General features: G+C 34.2%; 2 protein-coding genes across 3 annotated transcripts; both read left to right on the forward strand.

Annotated features, from left to right (window-relative positions):
* Window positions 1–1,543: 1,543 nt before the first annotated feature.
* On the forward strand, window positions 1,544–6,927 carry LOC108342540 (uncharacterized). 2 transcript variants are annotated; one of them, XM_017580329.2, is made up of 8 exons: window positions 1,544–1,580; window positions 1,881–2,480; window positions 2,768–2,917; window positions 3,682–3,765; window positions 5,031–5,183; window positions 5,294–5,467; window positions 5,604–6,178; window positions 6,293–6,927. In XM_017580329.2, the coding sequence occupies exons 1-8, from the start codon at window positions 1,568–1,570 to the stop codon at window positions 6,896–6,898; spliced, it is 2,355 nt and encodes a 784-aa protein (XP_017435818.1). In that variant the 5' UTR covers window positions 1,544–1,567; the 3' UTR covers window positions 6,899–6,927. The 2 variants fall into 2 exon arrangements, with proteins under 2 accessions (XP_017435818.1, XP_017435817.1); XM_017580328.2 differs by having other exon boundaries at window positions 5,604–6,927.
* A 6,124-nt stretch (window positions 6,928–13,051) lies between these two features.
* LOC108341265 (uncharacterized) lies at window positions 13,052–14,937 on the forward strand. The gene is made up of 4 exons (XM_017578961.1): window positions 13,052–13,064; window positions 13,498–14,007; window positions 14,090–14,239; window positions 14,810–14,937. Exons 1-4 carry the CDS (start codon window positions 13,052–13,054, stop codon window positions 14,935–14,937), a joined length of 801 nt encoding a protein of 266 aa, XP_017434450.1.
* Window positions 14,938–18,294: the final 3,357 nt, after the last annotated feature.

Here is an 18,294-nt window from a genome sequence, read left to right on the forward strand (position 1 = left end):
GGGATTTTTTTTAATTTGATTCCTGCGTTTTGAGGCTAGGGTTTTGGATTACGATTTGAAAATTTGGGGTTTCTATGCTTGCAAAATTTTCTTGTAATTAGGGTTTTAATTGTTCTGGTTTTGGGAATTTCTGTTCGAGTTAGGTTTTTTTTTTTAAATTTCATATAAGAGCACGTGATTTAAAAATAAATAAATAAAGGGCTTTGGCATCGGTTCTAGCCTGAACCGCTGCCATAGACCCATGTTATTACCTCAAGTGCAGAAGAACCGAAGCAAAAATCGAGGCCAAAAGTCCCTACCTTTTTACCTCACCAGTATATGCCTCGGTTCGAAAACCGAAGCGTATTATAAAAGACAACCGCTGTCGTTTCTCTTTGTTAGTAGATAATTCTTCTATAAGAAATCTCAAGTTTCTTTAGTAACTTATCATCTTTGTAACCCTTATTTCAATGGTTTTATACCACTAAATTGGGATGTTACATGTAAAAATACCATGTTACTATAATATTTTATTCCTACACATAAGGAGCTAAATAAAAATATCTAAATAAAAATATTTGTAAATAAAAAACTAAAATAAGATATATGTGTATTCAATATTTAGTAAAAAGCTACAGCTCAACCCATCAAATATCTTCATCTTATTAATACATTTATTCACATCTACACCCATTAAATTTAGTTTGATATATCTATCTCAGGTCTATCTTCACATAAACAAATATATTTTACTTTATCTATTTGTGAACATTTTTATACATACCCATATGTTCATAGTACACTTTTATGATTCCTATATACTTGAGTCTTGTTGGTGAAGTTAAGCATAATACTTTCCTCTCATTTGAGTAGTACTGCGTGTACATAACTTTTCTTAACAAAAAGTCTTCATCTTAAAACTACTGGGCAAAATCAGAGCATCACTTCAATATAGCCTACTTTAAAGAAAAGGACTGATCATATGACAAATACCATAATAAAGGTGAAAAGATCGATACCAAGCCTTATATTTGGTTAAAGCCAAAACAAAAACGAAAAAGCCATTAGTATCTTTTTGGTTTTGTTTTTGCTCAAACTTGTGCTTTAATATATATGCATCGTGGTTGCCATGCTAGAAATTTTCTTCAATACCAAGTCATCGCTTTCTACAAGGAGTGGTAAAATTTTTGGGTTTTCTGTATAAACAGAACTATAATATTCTTAACTTTTAACGAATAAATAAGTTACATTATATAAGCAGAATTTTAATAGGATTATATATGTTGAATAGGAAAATAGAAAATTATATATCATAAAGGCACACTATAGAAAATTTTATAAGCTGGAAAGTGGTAATGGTATATATAACAGATAACTAACTCAATATATAATTTAATAAATAGTATGATAAATTAAAAAAAAAATAGTTTGAATGGAATAATTTCTCCAGAACAAATAGAAAATTCACTAGAAAGCATACACGTGAATGGAAGTGGGGGATTTGGTGTTATAAAAGAAGGTTTGAGTTCCTCTTATAGTATCTTACACCTAGTTAGCTCCCATTTCAAGTCTATCATCATCCAGCAGAATGAGTACAATTGGTGAGTCCAATTTATAGAATGTAGATGAAAACATTCACAAACTATATAGTTCTAATGTTTCCAAATTCTGCATGATATTATTATAGGTTATTATGTTTGATACTAAATTTTGTTTATGATAATTCAACATGAGAGAAATCTCCACATTATAATTTTTCTATTTTTCCTCTATATTTGATCAACTTACATATTTTCTAAATATTCATACTCAGTCTATTTTCCTGATATAAATCTGTAATGTAAACATTGATGTGATTCTGATTCCACTCTCACCAAGATCTACACTCTCTGTATATCTAGAATCACCACCGAGACTAGTTTCTCAAGAATCAGCGTCAAGATTGATTTCTCAAGAATCATCAACTATAATTGAAGGAACAGAAGAAGTTACAACTGGGGATGAGATATCACTGTTCCGAGGGTGCGTGTTGGAAGGAAGATGGGAGTTCGTGATTCCTGCATACAGAAACGAGAGTGAGTTTCACAAAATCAGAATCAACGAAAGCAGAGGCACTGCACTGCATGTTGCAGTGAATGATGGGAAAGTGGAGCTTGTTAAAATTCTGGTTGGAGCAATATTGAATCACGAAGGGAGGGAAGTGGTGAGGGATGACAGTGCACTGAGATCAACGAATGAGAGAGGTGACACTCCTTTGCACCTTGCAGCCTCAAGAGGGTTCATTGGCATGTGCATGTGCATCATTGGTGAAAATGGTGAAAGGAAGGATTTGATTAGGGTTAGGAACAACAGGGGTGAAACACCTCTTTTCAGGGCTGTTCTCACATGCCAAACAAAGACCTTTTTGTACCTTTACAATGTTTCCAAAGATCTAGATGTTCCTCTTAGGAACTCTGATGGAGACACCATCCTTCACCATGCCATTTGGAGAGAATTCTTGGGTAAGCAATCTTCTCTAATAATATTATTGATGTTGGAGTGATCAAGCATACTTGAGTGTTATAGTGAACGAGATCGAATTTCTTACCTTTAGGTTTGTTAATAATGTCTGATTGTCAGACTTGTCTGTTGAGTTGCTGTTAGTATTATCATAACTAAAAACAAGTTTATTATATTTAGGTTTTTTTTAATGATGTTGAGTTGATACGTAGGATTAAACAAGATGAGTTGTGTTGAGTTGATATGTAGATTCTAATGGTTGTTAATGATTTGTATGTGTGATTGGTAGATTTGGCTATTATAATAATTCATTGTTATCCTGAACTTGCGAAAACGCGAAACAAAGATGGAGCCACACCTCTCAAAGTTCTTGCTTCTAAACCTTCAGCTTTCAAGAGTGGAAGCAATCTCCCATGGTGGAAGAAAATTCTATATTATGGTAAGAAGTGCTGTGTGGTGATTAAGCTCATAATTAAGGTTTTTAACTAATAATTATACTTTTATATATCTTTTATACATTCTAATTAAAATACATCCTTTCAACATGGCTAGCCTAGTTGGGATTTTATATTATAACAGAAAAAAATGTTGCATATTTTATTTCAAACTATTAATTAATATGGTCTATTTTTGAAAATTAAGCAACTCTATATATTAATTAATGTTACAAATTTTTATCCTCAATTTTTTATATCTATCACTTTTTTTTAAAAAATTTAATTTTTCTTAATGTAGTAAAATCATTGAATTCAATTTCAAATTCTAAAAATCAGTCCTAAAATTTATCCTCTTTTCTAATCTTCACCTTGTTATTATTACACTTTTTATTGTGTTTTTTATTCAATTTCATATTTATAAAATTTTAAAATGATTTCATATATCAATTTCATCATTAATTAACTTAAATAGCGATTTTGATTTTTTTTAAATGATTTATATATAAAGGCTTATGAAAACTAAATTTGCAATTATTTTGAAAGTAAATATACTTAATTATGTAAAAAAATAACTTAGATAGTAGAAAACATATGCATCTTAATGTAAACCATAACAAATCAAAGATTTAATTAAGAATAAAAAACAAAAACCCTATAAAACTTATATTTTGGAAGACTGAAATAACATTTAATTGATTTGTTATTTATGTTAAACCCACATCAAGACACACTTATAAAACGTTTTCTATTATGTTTCATGTCAAAGGTATTCTTGTAGAACCTCTAGATGTTGAGAAAGCTATAAAATTCTACATGGAGAAAGTTGAAGTTGAGGACCATGAACACAAAGGTAACTTCGGATTAATATCTAAATGTTATAATACTCTCTTTAATTAACTCTCACTAATTAACGCATGGAAGTGAAATTAAACGTTATTTTCAATTTTCCCCACTTTTATGATCTTACGAGTATTAGTTACCTCTTTATTTTAAACTACATATATTCATACATGAATAATAAAAATAATTAATCAGTTCCTTAATTTCCCATTTTATCGGTATTTAATTTTCTCTGTTATTGTACTTTTAATTTTTATTTATGCATTTGGTTAACTATATTATTTTCTTCTGTATGAACAGGTTCTGAAAATCAATTCAATTATAATTTTTAAATAATTGTAATACACGATAAGTTCCACATACAAGTTAGAATAAAAAATTAGCATCACTGTAGATTATATGTAATGAAGAGAGATAATTATATTCCTATTACTGTCTGGTAATTAACGTTGACTAAGAAATAACTTCTTTTTTTTTATCATATAGAAGTATATTATATATATACAAATCTTAGTATCGTAGTTCTCTTATTCAGTGAACCATATTACACAGAAGCAGCCTCTGATAGGGATCAAATCTCTTATATAAGACCCTCTAACTAAATCTTTCTGTCTCTGAGAGATCAATCTCTTTCACCTTCATTTTTTCAATCACCTCTTTCAACATTATTTTGGTTATCTTCTATACCTCCAACACTGCCGGAAAAAATATTCATCCAGTTATTTTCTCTTGACATATATTTTGTAATTCATATTGATAGAAAACAATCTAATTTGAAAATAATATTTATTTGTATTTGTTCTAGTCAAAAGTATAGAATATGATTAGTTAAAACACTTTTATTTCCCTCTTTTCCCGAGTTCCCTTTATTTTCCTGCTCCAGTGACTTCCATAATTCTTGCCAGCCTTCAAAATCTAAATCCAGAAGAAGGTAATTATAAAAGAGCATGCACAAGAGAGAAAAGAAAAAAACTATGGATAATTTCAAATTCTTAGTCATTTTAGATATTATTTGGAATTATCTAATTATTACTATGATAAGATTATTCTCATAATAACTTTCTAATTTTTTTATTTATTTTTCTTTCTAAACAATGTATTTTTATGATAAATATTTTAAATTTCTTATAAAAATAAATTATCGGTGCCTTTTAGAAATACAAAGTTAATGGATTTTCGACTCTATTCTTTACATAGAGACTATAAGTAAAAGAGTCAACATACATAATCACTTCAACTTAAATTACATGTATTTAATTTTAGTATAAGATTCAGGTATTTCAGTGAGAATACAGTTGGAAAATGAAGCCAAGAAAGCACAGATTTTCATGGAACGAAAGTATGCCACATCTGTTCGATTTGTAAAGAGTGCTGTTCGATTTGCCTTCAAAATTCTCAGTCTTTCAGGATTGGGTGTCACTGCACAAGGTACATTATTCCCAATCATTTTTCTGTGTCTTTATGTCTTTATGATCATATTACCTCACACTTTGTTTAAATTGAGAAAATATTCTCCTTGCATGAACATAACTTTGAAGACTTGAAAGCAATAAAGAAGACAAGGCAGAAACACAAATGGGGTCGTCAGCTCTTGAATATTTTTATGCAGAGACCTCATGAGTCGTACATGGGAATTGGTGGGGGTCCACCATTCATCACATTTGACAGAGGAGACAGGAATTCGGTTCAAATTACCCAACAACAGTTGCAAAGTAAGTAATAATCACTTCATGTGATACAGTCACAAGAAAATAGAGCTATTTAATATTAGTCAAAAGTTAATTTTGCTTATCCATGTTCGTTATTTAAATATTTGGTCCATCTCTCTCTTTCTCTGTATACATGCAGTGGTGGGTGCAGCTAGCTCAGGGCAGAATCAACAAGAGAATACTAGAACAGAATCTGCAGCAAAAAATGAGGAAAAGGAAACAACATTTGTGTCGGTGGCGAAAGCTGACATAGTCGACCTTGTGAACGAGCTTCGAAACAAAGTACCAAGTGCCCCACATGACCGTACCACCCCTGAGAAGGACAACGTGCTGGTTGTGGCAATGAAGAACTACAAAAACAAACTTGGAGAACACCACGTTGACAAGAAGGAGACTGCCTTTTTGACTGCTGCAAAAAACGGCATTGTGGAAATTGTGTTTGAACTTCAATCCAAAATACCCAGTGCTGTGCATGAAACCAACTCCAACAACGAAAACGTGTTGCTTGTGGCAGTGAAGAACAGACAGACCAATGTTGTTGAGGTGTTGAGGAAGTTTTTGGATAAGGAACTGTTCGATAGCTTAATTTTGGAAGTGGATAACAGGGACAACACTGTCTTGCATTTGGCTGCAGGCACCATTGCCAACACTGAAAGAACTTGGCAGATTGCTGGTGCCGCCATGCAAATGATGTGGGATATCAAGTGGTATCAGGTATGCGCATGTTTTGATCTTCATAATATTATCCAGGCCAATCCTTGCACATTCAGCACACACCTATGTATACATACATTGCATGATCATGCATGCATGCATGCATTGATGCAGTACGTGAGAGCCCTGGTGCCAGAACATTTCACATTCAGAACGAACAAGGACGACAAAACCGGTGGGGAGATCTTCAAGCAGAAGCACAAAGACCTGGTGAAGGAGAGCTCCGAGTGGCTGAAGGAAACCTCCAACTCCTGCTCGGTGGTGGCTGCCCTAATCGCTGGCGTCTCTTTTGCCACCTCGAGCTCCGTGCCTGGCGGCACCGACAAGGGAAAGCCGGAGCTGGAAGGGCAGCCGGCTTTCGACGCGTTCGCCATCGCGTCCCTGATCGGGCTCTGCTTCTCAGTGACCGCCCTGATCATGTTCCTGGCGATCCTGACCTCCCGGAAACAGGCGCAGGACTTCCGGAAGAGCTTGCCATTGAAGCTCCTGTTCGGCCTGAGCTCTCTCTTTGTCTCCATTGCTTCCATGCTGGTTTCCTTCTGCGCTGCGCATTTCTTCGTGCTGAAGGACAAGTACAAGAACATCTTGTTCCCTGTCTACATTGCCACTTGTTTGCCTGTCACTTTCTATGCAGTGGTGCAGTTTCCTCTCTATGCTGATCTGCTTAAAGCCATTTTCAAGAAGGTCCCACAACCAAGTATTACCAGCAGCCAATTTTAGAGGACTTTTTCTTCACTCCGGATTTTCCATTTGGTGTATCCTCTGTTATGCTTTTATAATAAAGTGATTTTGATATAATAACTTCTTTTAATATATTTAAAATATATTTTGAAGGCAGAAAATATAAACAACATACAAAAACTCATCAATAACTAAAATTTGTTTTTCTTTTAACACTCCTTATGATCATCAGACGATCTGCACGCTTGATCATTAAACGATCTTCATGCTTAGTTTAAACAATCTTACGGTCTTGCTTCTATTTCTCTGTTTTTTTTTTCTCTTCCTCCCTTTTTATATGTATGCTCGTCGATTGCGCTTTTACTTCTGTACACTTTCAACATATTTAAAGTCAGATTTTTGGTTTCTTAGTGATGTGCTTTCTCTATTTTCTTTTCTTCTTATTTACGTGTGATGGAATCAAAACACTTTGGAAATGGATGAACTCGAATAGAAGGTCGAGATGAAATGGTTCATGGTAAAGATCAAGACACATTGATTCATATCAAAGGTCAAAACAAATCAGTATGGACCAAAAGTCGAAATAACCTGATCTAGACCGAAGGTTGAGATGGACAATCCTAAACCAAAGGTCGAGATGATTGAGAGGAGCTGAAAGTCAAGATAGATCGGATTAAGCCGAAGGTCGATATTGATTAACCAGGATTATAGGTCAAACCCAACTCAAACATTGAGAGATGTTGGCACGACACGAAGGATGAGATGGGTCAGTTAGGACAAAGGTTGAGACAGGAAAACATAAACATAAGGTCGAGACAGACCAAACTGGATTGAACGTCAACACAGAGTAGTTTGAGCTGAAGGTCAAAACAAGTTGGCCTAAGCTGAAGGTCATGATGGGCCAAAAGAGGTCGAAGCTAAAGGTTGAGACTGGTCACAGTAAGTCGAAGGCTAAGATGAACTGACTTGTACCGAAGGTCGCAAACTGGCTAACCTGAGTCAAAGGTCGAGATTAGTTAGTTGAGACCGAAGGTTGAGGTAGGCCGGTCGTGCCGAAAGTTAACACAGACTGACCTGTCCTGAAGATCGAAATACACCGTCATAGATCAAAGGTTGAGATCGACCAGCTTGAGCTAAATGTTGTTATAGACCAGTCTAAGGCAAAGGTTAAAACGGATTGACCCAGGCTAAAGCTCATGATGGGTTAACCCATATCAAAAGTTGAAACGAATTAGCACAGAAAGGAGGTAAAGACAGGTTTTCGAAGGTCGAGGTAGGCAAACCTATTTGAAGGTTAAGATAGACCAAACAAACCAACCCAGGTCAAAGGTGGAGACATGTCATCTTAGGGTGAAGGTAGAGATAAACCAAAGGTGGAGACATGGAGAATTAGGCCAAAGGTGATGATGGGTCGGCCTAAGTCAAAGTGGAAACGGGTGGTCTAGACTATAAGTCGAGATTGGTCAGCGAAGGACAAATGTCGAGAATGTTGACCCAGGCTGATGGTTGAGACAACCACACCCAAAGTTCTAGACATGTTTTCCTACGAAAAAGGTGGTGATGGGAAGGATTGGGCCGATAGTCCAATAAGATATTTAAAAAAATTAATATTCTTTCATGTTTAAAGAAACCTTATGGACTTTTTGTGACTAGTTTGGTCATATAGGATTTTTCAATCACTAGTGCAAAAAAGGCTTTCAAAATCGTCCAATATGCTTCGATTTTATGAAAAACGAAGTTTTTCAAAACGCGGTGACATTTTTAAAATTTGTTACACAACTATAAGGTTCGATTATAAAATAACTTAAGTATATACTCGTATATTTTTTGTTCTTTAAAGAACCTTGTCCAATCATGCTTCCGTGAGTTTCAATTTGTTTTTCTCCACCAAAATTGCTACCTATTCATTTATTTTATATTTATAAACAAAGAGGTTAAAGGTAAAACAACCATATAACAACTAAAATACAAAACTATATCAAATACACTAAACTTGAGTATGACATAAGATTAAAGCTAGGAGAAAGTTGATTTATTCATGATAATAAACACACAAAAGTAGGTAAAATTGGACGTTATCAGTTTCTTCCGTTAAATTAGAGTTAATTTCGTTTGGAAGAAGACTACATACTCGTCCAATAAAAGGTTCAATTAGTAATTTGATTCCTATATTTAGGTTTATGAGATGTGGTCCCTATATATTTTTTTTTTTACTTAATTAAGTCTCTATATTTTTTTTAATAGAGACAATGTAGTTCATTTCGTGAAATCGGTGCTAACATCATTAAAAAGTGACAATGTGTAAATCCAAACTCTCTTCTTCCTCTTCAACCCCTTCTTCTTCAACCCTTTCTTCTTCAACAACATAATCCTACTGATATTGGTTTCTTTCAAATCCTTGATTCTCTCCTTCAGATTCAAGATATCCAAGAAAACCCTTACGATTTCACCATTATGGTTGCAGAATTTGTAGTATGCTACACTAGTGCTATAAAGGGAAACGACAGCGGTTATTTTCGCTTATAGGAAGCAGTTTCGCAACCGAGGCATATATAGACGAGGTAAAAAGGGGTAGACTTTTTGCCTGGGTTCTAAACCGGGTCAAAAAGGTTCAGATTGTGCCTCGGTTCACAGACAACCGAGGCAGTAGAGTGTTTTTAATTTTTACTATTTTGTTCTAATTTTCTATGCTCTTTTGGTTTCTCTTTTCCTTCTCTTTGTGCCTTGATCCACATTTGACCCATGCGGCTCTTGAACTTGTGTTGTTCCTGCATTACACCAGTCTCGGGGTCTACATACACCATTCTCCTTGCACTGTGGTATGCCCACACATTCAAAAGAAGCTTCAGAAGCCGTGAATAACAATAATGCTTGTTCTCACTCAACCACAATTTCTTTCCAGGCAAACTCCAACTTGCACTAACAACCCAGATTTTCAACCTAGATTTTCAACCACAATCATCACCATCCACCCCAAGACCATTGTCGCTACTCGTCGAACAAAGAATGTGTGAAGCGCTGAAGACGCAGTACCAGGTTGCTCTACTTTTTCTTTAACTTGCTCTGCTTGCCCATCGATACTGTCATAAGGATTTTCAAGAAGAATCAAATGGTCGATTGCTTAGCAAATCTCTATCAAAGTGTTGAGAATCTGAATAAAACTTACATGCAACTAGACCTACATAAGGATCTACTATTGAAACCAAGTGCGTTCGTTTCTTCACGAATCTCTGGTCTTCTTCCTTTAGTTAATAATAGTTCTTCCAACAACTCCACGAATGTGTTCTACCGGTGCCCAAGTCACTATGGTCACGTCACATATGATAACACCACTCGTTGTCCTGATTGCTATTGTGGCAATTCTATGAACTCACAAGTGATTTTTATTGGTGAAAAGGTTGCAAATGAAATTTCTGCCGACAGTAGTGGTTTTGTGAAAGAAGTAGTAACTTACATGGTGATGGATGATTTAATAATTCAGCCCATGTCAAGCATATCAAGCATGTGGAATGAAGAATGTGCGAAGCACTGAAGACGCAGTTCCAGGTAAATGAGGAGATTGGTCGTGGACGCTTCACGACCATCTTCCATTGTTTCCACCCTCTCTCTAACGAACCCTACGCTTGCAAGGTCATCGACAAGTCTCTTCTTGCCGATTCCACCGACCGTGAGTGTCTCTAGAACGAACCAAAATTCATGACCCTTCTCTCTCCTCATCCTAACATCCTTCAAATCTTTAATGTCTTCGAGGACGACGATTATCTCTCCATCGTCATGGACCTCTGCCAGCCCCACACGCTCTTCGAACACATCATTAACGACCCCATCTTCGAGACCCAGGCGGTCATCCTCATCAAGAGCCTTCTCGAAAGCCTGGCCCACTGCCATCGCATGGGCGTGGCCCACTGTGACATCAAGCCCGACAATGTTCTCTTCGACTCCACAGATAATCTCTTCGCCATTGTAGCATCGTCGAGAAAAAGGAGAGGATGAGAGGCGTTAGGTTTTCCTGGCTTGAATGAGGCATTTGGGAAAAAATTTCCTCTTTCGCTTGTTAGGAAGGCTTATATGCCTTAGTCCATCATGCCAACCGAGGTAGTATCTTTGCCACCAGAAAGGTACAAGTGAAAGGTCTTATTAGTGTAATATCTGTGGGGTTTATGCCTCAGTTCACCCTGCCAACCGAGGTAATATTCCTTTTAGACATCAGCTGCTTGACAACTGAGGCATATAGTGTTCTAAAAATGACGAAATTGCCACTGCGTTTTGATATGCTTCTATTTTTCTGGAACCAAAGTGTAATGTGAGTTAAAAATGTGATTTTTACTAGTGCTATGAGACATATCAAATCAAAAAATATGGATGAGGAACTTTGTCACAAGGTTGCACATTGTGGAAGGAATTGAAAGATCACTTAAGTTATACTATAAGATCAAATCAACTGGATTTTATTATAACAACAATAGGAGTTCGAGCAAATCAAAACAAATTGACATCAAGTTCCTAATTGTTAAAGAAATATAAAATGGACAATTTTTCATAAAACACAGGAGAAACTCCATGATAGTTGATCATCTTACTAACGGACTTCCAGCCAAAGTCTTTCATGAGCATGTGCTCGTATGGGTGTTTTTTCTGTTTGAGAAATGTTTGGTTTAATGGGAGTTAGTAATTTTTATGTTTTTTGTATTTTATGTTTTATTTTTATGTATGTATACATTGTCTTTTGGACATATTTGGTTTTATGAATATGTAGTTTATTATTCATAAATTACACTTTGTATTAATACTACTATATTGATCTCATTCAGATAAAGTAAAGATGAGTTGAAAATAGATGTGTACATGTTACTTTCATTTAATTTTCATAGTACATATTTCTTGACGCGTTTATGCCATTTGGTTATATCAACATTAATGATTATTGTTATATTTAGTTACGATTAATGCAATTAAAGATTGTTTTGGTTCTATATATATAATCAAATAACAAATCTTTTAAATATATTCAAGACATGAAATAAGCTCATAAAATCTAACACATAAAATAATATATATTATTAATAATAATTAAATGTGTTAGGATAATTTTATTATTAGTTAAAGTATTAAAGTGATCTAATTAATTAATTATATATATAGAGAGTAATATTATAAAATATTCACTGTGTAAATGCTATATCTATTATTTTAATTTGATGTAGGAATATTGATTTTTCAGAATAAGTAATCGACAAAAAAAATTATATAAAGGGTTTATGGTCATATGTGAGCATATACATATTATTTTTGTTTATTTTTTCTTTATCTCTTTAAGAGGAAACTTAAAGTGTTTTACAATTAGAAAATTAAATAGTTTTTATCTATTTTATTTCTAATGATGAATTCAAATACGCTTTCATTTAGAATACCGGAGATTGTTCTAATTGAAAGGTTCAACTGTTTATTTATGTTTATTTATTATTGTTAATTATTCTTAATGCATAATATAACTATGGATAGCAAAAATTAATATAAGACTATTAAATTCATCTGCAAATTAAGTTTATCCAGTAAATTATCTAATCAATTAATAAAAAAAAGTAATCATAAAACTCTGTAATAATAAAAGTGTAGAAACAAATTAAAATATGTAATAAAAATATAAATAGTTTTATTCTAATCTCAAATAACATTGGAATGGAATTTCTGAAGTGAAGAATTCTTTCCTCATATATAAAGACAACCAGATGCCAATCTTGTCTTTGGTTGATGCCAAAATTATATAACAAGTGAAAAAGCATTTTACTTTATGATTTTCTTGCCCGTGGATCTGCATGTGATTATCGACCAAAAATTCCCACTGGCCACCCTTCATTTTGATACAAATAATAAAATGCTAATATTCTCAATTTTAATGCATAAATATATTTATACAGGCTTTATAATGGAAGTATATGTTCGTTTACAACAGACAAAACATAATCAGGAAAAAGTTTTCACAGTTAAAATTAATTTAATAGGAAGAAATTAATACAATGAGAAAATAATAAGATACTTCCCTTATTATGATTTCTATCTTCCTTTTCTCTTTTTCTTTGTTTTTGTGATGTAGAATTAGGAGAGCTTTGTGACTATAAAAAGTAAGCCTCCATTCGTCTTATTTGAGATTTCACTTCCATCGCCCTCTTCCTCTGCATTCTTCGTTTCAAAATGGATATAAAAGGTGAGTCTATGCGATGACAACTTTGACAAACTAGTTTTCTAACATTTTAAAATTCTCCTGTAGGTTTTGTATACAATTGGTATTAAATGTATTGATGTATTATTATTTATATAAGTGGAGCAAACCCAACTTACAAGTCAGATTTTGTAATTTGAATTAAATTTAAAATTTATATAATTTATGATTTAGAATTTATTTTAATAAAATTTATTATTTATTGTATCAGTTTATTTCTATATTTAAGATGTATATATTTTAAAATGAAATTAATATTTATTTTTATATTTAATATATCTTGAAAATCTGACATGAAATAAATATAAAATCAATTTTTGTATATACAAATCTCATTTTACATGAAAAAAGATCATGATTCAGTGCATAAATAGTATTTATATGGTTTCCGTAAGTTGATGATATGTTGAGTGAACAGGCGAAGAGGATGTGATATCACTGTTCCGAGGGTGGGTGTTGGAAGGAAGATGGGAGTTCGTTGTTTCTAAATACAGAAACGAGAGTGAGTTCCACAAAATCAGAATCAACGAAAGCAGAGGCACTGCACTGCATTTTGCAGTGAATGATGGGAAACTGGAGCTTGTTAACATTCTTGTTGGAGCAATATTGAATCACGAAGGGAGGGAAGTGGTGAGGGATGACAGTGCATTGAGATCAACGAATGAGAGAGGTGACACTCCTTTGCACCTTGCAGCCTCAAGAGGGTTCATTGGCATGTGCATGTGCATCATTGGTGAAAATGGTGAAAGGAAGGATTTGATTAGGGTTAGGAACTACGAGGGTGAAACACCTCTTTTCAGGGCCGTGCACACATATCAAACAGAGGCCTTTGTGTACCTTCACAATGTTTCCAAAGATTTAGATGATGAACACAGGGACTATGATGGAGACACCATCCTTCACCGAGCCATCTGGGGAGAATTCTTGGGTAATTAATTACCATTTCACTTTGCCTAATTATTAGATTTTGTTTTTTAATGATTTTGATAGTATGCGTGATGATTTTGCAGATTTGGCGATTATGATAACTCATTGTTATCCTCAACTTGTCAGCGCGCGAAACAAGGACGGAAATACTCCTCTCAAAGTTCTTGCCAGTAGGCCTTCCTCCTTCAAGAGTGGAACTGATTTCTCATGGACTCAGAATATTCTATATCATTGTAAGTGTTGCATGCTCATTGTAAGTGGTTTTTAACTTATTAAAGTATAATTGAATATAGAAAGTGAAGTACTAAAATGTAATAAAAGTTCTAGAATATTATAGAAAAGCTTAAGATATAGGAAGAAAAAATAAAAAATATTCTACATAGGTAAAATTTAGGACATTTCACATAAATTGTGGCTAGCATGTTCTAGAATAATCTATGGGTCTATAAATACTCATGTACTCTACCATTTGATGTATGAAGCCAACATCTAATAACTTGTAAGCTAACATCTACTTCAACTAAAGACGACTACAACACTTCTTCCAACTATCACTTCCACATTCTGCTATCTCCACGTTTTCTCTACATTCAACTATCTCTATATTTTTCTATCCCATCAACTATTCCTTTCACAACCTCAAAATACTAACCAGAGCTACGTTCAACTCCATTATATACTTAAAATATTTTCTCAACTCATGGCTTCTACCAATCAAACATCATCAATTTCAGTACCTATTTTCACAAGAGAAAATTATGATTTTTGGAGTATCAAAATGAAGACATTCTTCCGCTCTCAAGATTTATGGGACATCATAGAGGAGGGATTCACTATTCCAGAAGACACCTCCACTCTTACTATAGCTCAAAAGAAAGAGTTGAAGGAAAACAAACAGAAGGATTCAAGGGCTTTATTTGTTCTTCAATAAGCAGTTGATGACACAATTTTTCCAAGGATAATTATTGCCACAAGTGCAAAGCAAGCTTGAAACATAATACAAGAGGAGTTTCAAGGAAGTAATGAGGTACACAATGTTAAACTTCATTCTTTAAGATAAGAGTTAGAATTATTAAGAAGGAAAGAATCTGAGACCATTAAAGACTATTATTCTAGAATAAAAGAAATATTATTGACAAAAAAATTGTTGAGAAAATTTTAATTTCTACTCCCAAAAACTATGATGCAATCGCAACTGCGATTGAACAAACAAAAGATTTGACTACATTGTCAACAAAGATGGAAAAGGCATGAACAAGACTCCAATGAAAATGTCTTTCAATCAAAACTAAAATTACGGTCTCAAAATAAAGAATATGAAGTAAACAAAAGTAGAGGAGAAATTTCTAGAAATAAAGAAAATTCTTGAAACTTCTCTATGACTTGTCAAGAAAAATATCCTCCATGTGGCATATGTAAAAAGACAAGTTACTTGGAAAAAGATTGTTGACATCTTGGAAAACCTCAATGTCAGTATTGCAAGAAATTTGGTCACATAGACAAGTATTGTCGTAATAAAAAACAACATTAAGCAAACTTTGAGGAAGAAGATAATATGGAGAAACTCTTATTCTATGTCAATAAAGAATCTCCTAGTAGACAAGGGAGTTGGTACTTGGATAGTGGATGTAGTAATCACATGGCAAAAGATCAAAGCATCTTCAAAGACATTGATAAATCTGTCAATGTCAAAGTTCGGCTAGGAAATGACACCACAATGGAGTCTCGAGGCAAAGAAACTGTCATGGTGGAGACAAAGAAAGGTACGAAATTCATGAAGGATGTTTTACTAGTTCCTAATCTTAAAGAAAATCTTTTAAGTATTGGTCAAATGATGGATAATGGATATTCTCTTCATTTTGAGAAAGATACATGCAAAATTCATGACAGTAACATGATAGAAATTGGCCAAGTAAAAATAGAGAAGAGAAATATAAGCTTTCCTATAAGCTTCAAAATTGGAACTAATATTTCCATGAAGGTAGAAGTTGATGACTCATGGCTTTGGCATAGGAGATTTGGCCACTTCAACACACATGTCTTAAAGCTTCTATATCAGAAAAACATGATGAGAGATCTTCCATGCTTGAAGGAGAATAATGAATCATGTGAAGGATGTCTCCTCGAAAAACAACACCGATTACCATTCTCGACAAAAAAAGCATGGAGAGTAGAAGACATATTGGAGTTGATACATACCGATGTTTGCGGACTGATAAGAACGCCTTCACATCACAAATACAGGTATTTCATCCTCTTCATTGATGACTTCTCTAGAATGACATGGGTCTATTTCTTAAAGGTAAAGTTAGAAGTTTTCGGAGGATTCAAGAAATTCAAGGCCCGTGTTGAGAAGCAAAGTGGAAAACTGATAAAAGTACTTAGAAGTGATCATGGCAAGGAGTACACATCTCGAGAGTTTGACAAATTCTTTGAAGATGAAGGAATAGAGCGACAACTTACAATTGCATATACTCCACAACAAAATAGCATGTCAGAGAGAAAGAATCACACAGTTATGGAGATGACAAGATCATTGCTAAAAGAGAAAAGTATGCCTAACACTTTTTTAGGCTGAAGCAGTCTATACTGCAGTTTACATTCTAAACAGATGTTCAACTAAGGCAGTCCAAGACAAGACTCCTATTGAAACTTGGAATGGAAGAAAGCCATAAGCTAAACACCTACGAGTATTTGGGTTTATCTGCTACATACATGTTCTTGATCAAAGGAGGCACAAGTTGAAGACTATACGAGGAATATTCTTGGGATATAGTACACAGTTAAAAGGCTATCGAGTCTACAACCTACAAGCAAAAAAGCTCATCAATAGTGAAGATGTTGAAGTTGATGAAAATGCTTCTTGGAATTGGGAAGAAGAAATTGTTAAAAGCAACGTTTTACTTCCAGTTCAACAATCTCAAGAAGAAACTCAAGAAGAGGCAGAAAATTCAGGTACGCTTTCTCCACCTCCACAACAACAAGATTCTTCACCTTAGTCTAGTCCAAGAAGACTAAGATCTTTGGTAGACATATATGAAACTTGCAATATGGCCATGATTGAGCCTAACTGTTATGAAGAAGCATCAAAGCAAGAAGTATGGGTCAAAGCTATGGAAGAAGAGATTTATGTTGAACAACCACAAGGCTTCATCAACAAAGGCAATGAAGGCAAAGTACTAACACTTAAAAAAACATTATATGGCTTGAAGCAAGCTCCCCGAGCATGGTATAGCTAGATAATACTTCATCGATCAAGAATTCAAGAGGAGCAAAAGTGAGCAGACACTATATATTAAGGCACAAGGTCAGTACCATCTCGTTGTCTCTTTATATGTCGATGATCTTATCTATACAGGAAACAATATAGCGATGATGAAAGAATTTAAAGAAGACATTTGAAATGACTGACCTTGGCTTGATGAACTATTTCCTCAGTATAGCGGTGAAACAACAAAAAGAAGGTATATTTATCTCTCAAAAGAAATATATTGAAGTTCTACTCAAGAAGTTCAAGATGAATGGTTGTAAATCTGTCACTACTCCGTTAGTGGTAGACGAGAAGCTACAAAAAGATGATGGAGCAAAGAGGTAGATGCATCACGTTAAAGAAGTTTAATTGGAAGTCTCTTGTATCTCATAGTCACACGACCAGACATTATGTATGCTACAAGTCTTCTATCAAGATTCATGCAAAAGCCAAGTCTGATTCATTATGAAGTAGGAAAAAGAATTATAAGATATCTATACAAGGAACAAAGGAGTTTGGTATATGGTACAAAACCATGACTAACTCAAGGATGATTGGCTACACAAATAATGATTGGGCAGGATCAATGGATGACATGAAGAGTACGTCCAAATACGCTTTCTCACTAAGATCGGGTGTTTTATCTTGGGCATCAAAGAAGCAAGCAATCGTGGCAGAATCAACAACAGAAGCAGAGTATGTAACAACTATTGAAACCACTAGTCATGCAATATGGCTACGAAAAATACTTGAAAAAATGGGTGAACCACAACATGGACATACTATTATCTACTGCGACAACAAATCGATAATAGCAATAGCAAAAAAATCCAGTCCATCACCAAAGAACAAAACACATAGCCATTAAATATCACTTCATTCGAGATAAAGAGACGACTAAACAAATTCGACTCGAGTACTGCCCAACAGAAGATCAAATTGCAGATATGTTTACGAAGGCATTACCACGACCAAGATTTGAACAACTACGCACTATGCTTGGAGTTACCAAATTTGCATTAAGAAGGAGTATTAAAG

This window comes from Vigna angularis, chromosome 6, assembly GCF_016808095.1.
Source record: "Vigna angularis cultivar LongXiaoDou No.4 chromosome 6, ASM1680809v1, whole genome shotgun sequence".
In the NCBI taxonomy this organism is placed as follows: domain Eukaryota; kingdom Viridiplantae; phylum Streptophyta; class Magnoliopsida; order Fabales; family Fabaceae; genus Vigna; species Vigna angularis.

What these genes read in the sequence shown, in the direction of transcription:
- LOC108342540 (XM_017580328.2), top strand. An exon ending in GAAGAAAATTCTATATTATG is followed by an intron (nt 2,918 to 3,681) that starts GTAAGAAGTGCT and finishes TTCATGTCAAAG; the next exon opens with GTATTCTTGTAGAACCTCTA. An exon ending in ATTGGGTGTCACTGCACAAG is followed by an intron (nt 5,184 to 5,293) that starts GTACATTATTCC and finishes ATAACTTTGAAG; the next exon opens with ACTTGAAAGCAATAAAGAAG.
- LOC108341265 (XM_017578961.1), top strand. An exon ending in CATCTGGGGAGAATTCTTGG is followed by an intron (nt 14,008 to 14,089) that starts GTAATTAATTAC and finishes ATGATTTTGCAG; the next exon opens with ATTTGGCGATTATGATAACT. An exon ending in TCAGAATATTCTATATCATT is followed by an intron (nt 14,240 to 14,809) that starts GTAAGTGTTGCA and finishes TCCGCTCTCAAG; the next exon opens with ATTTATGGGACATCATAGAG.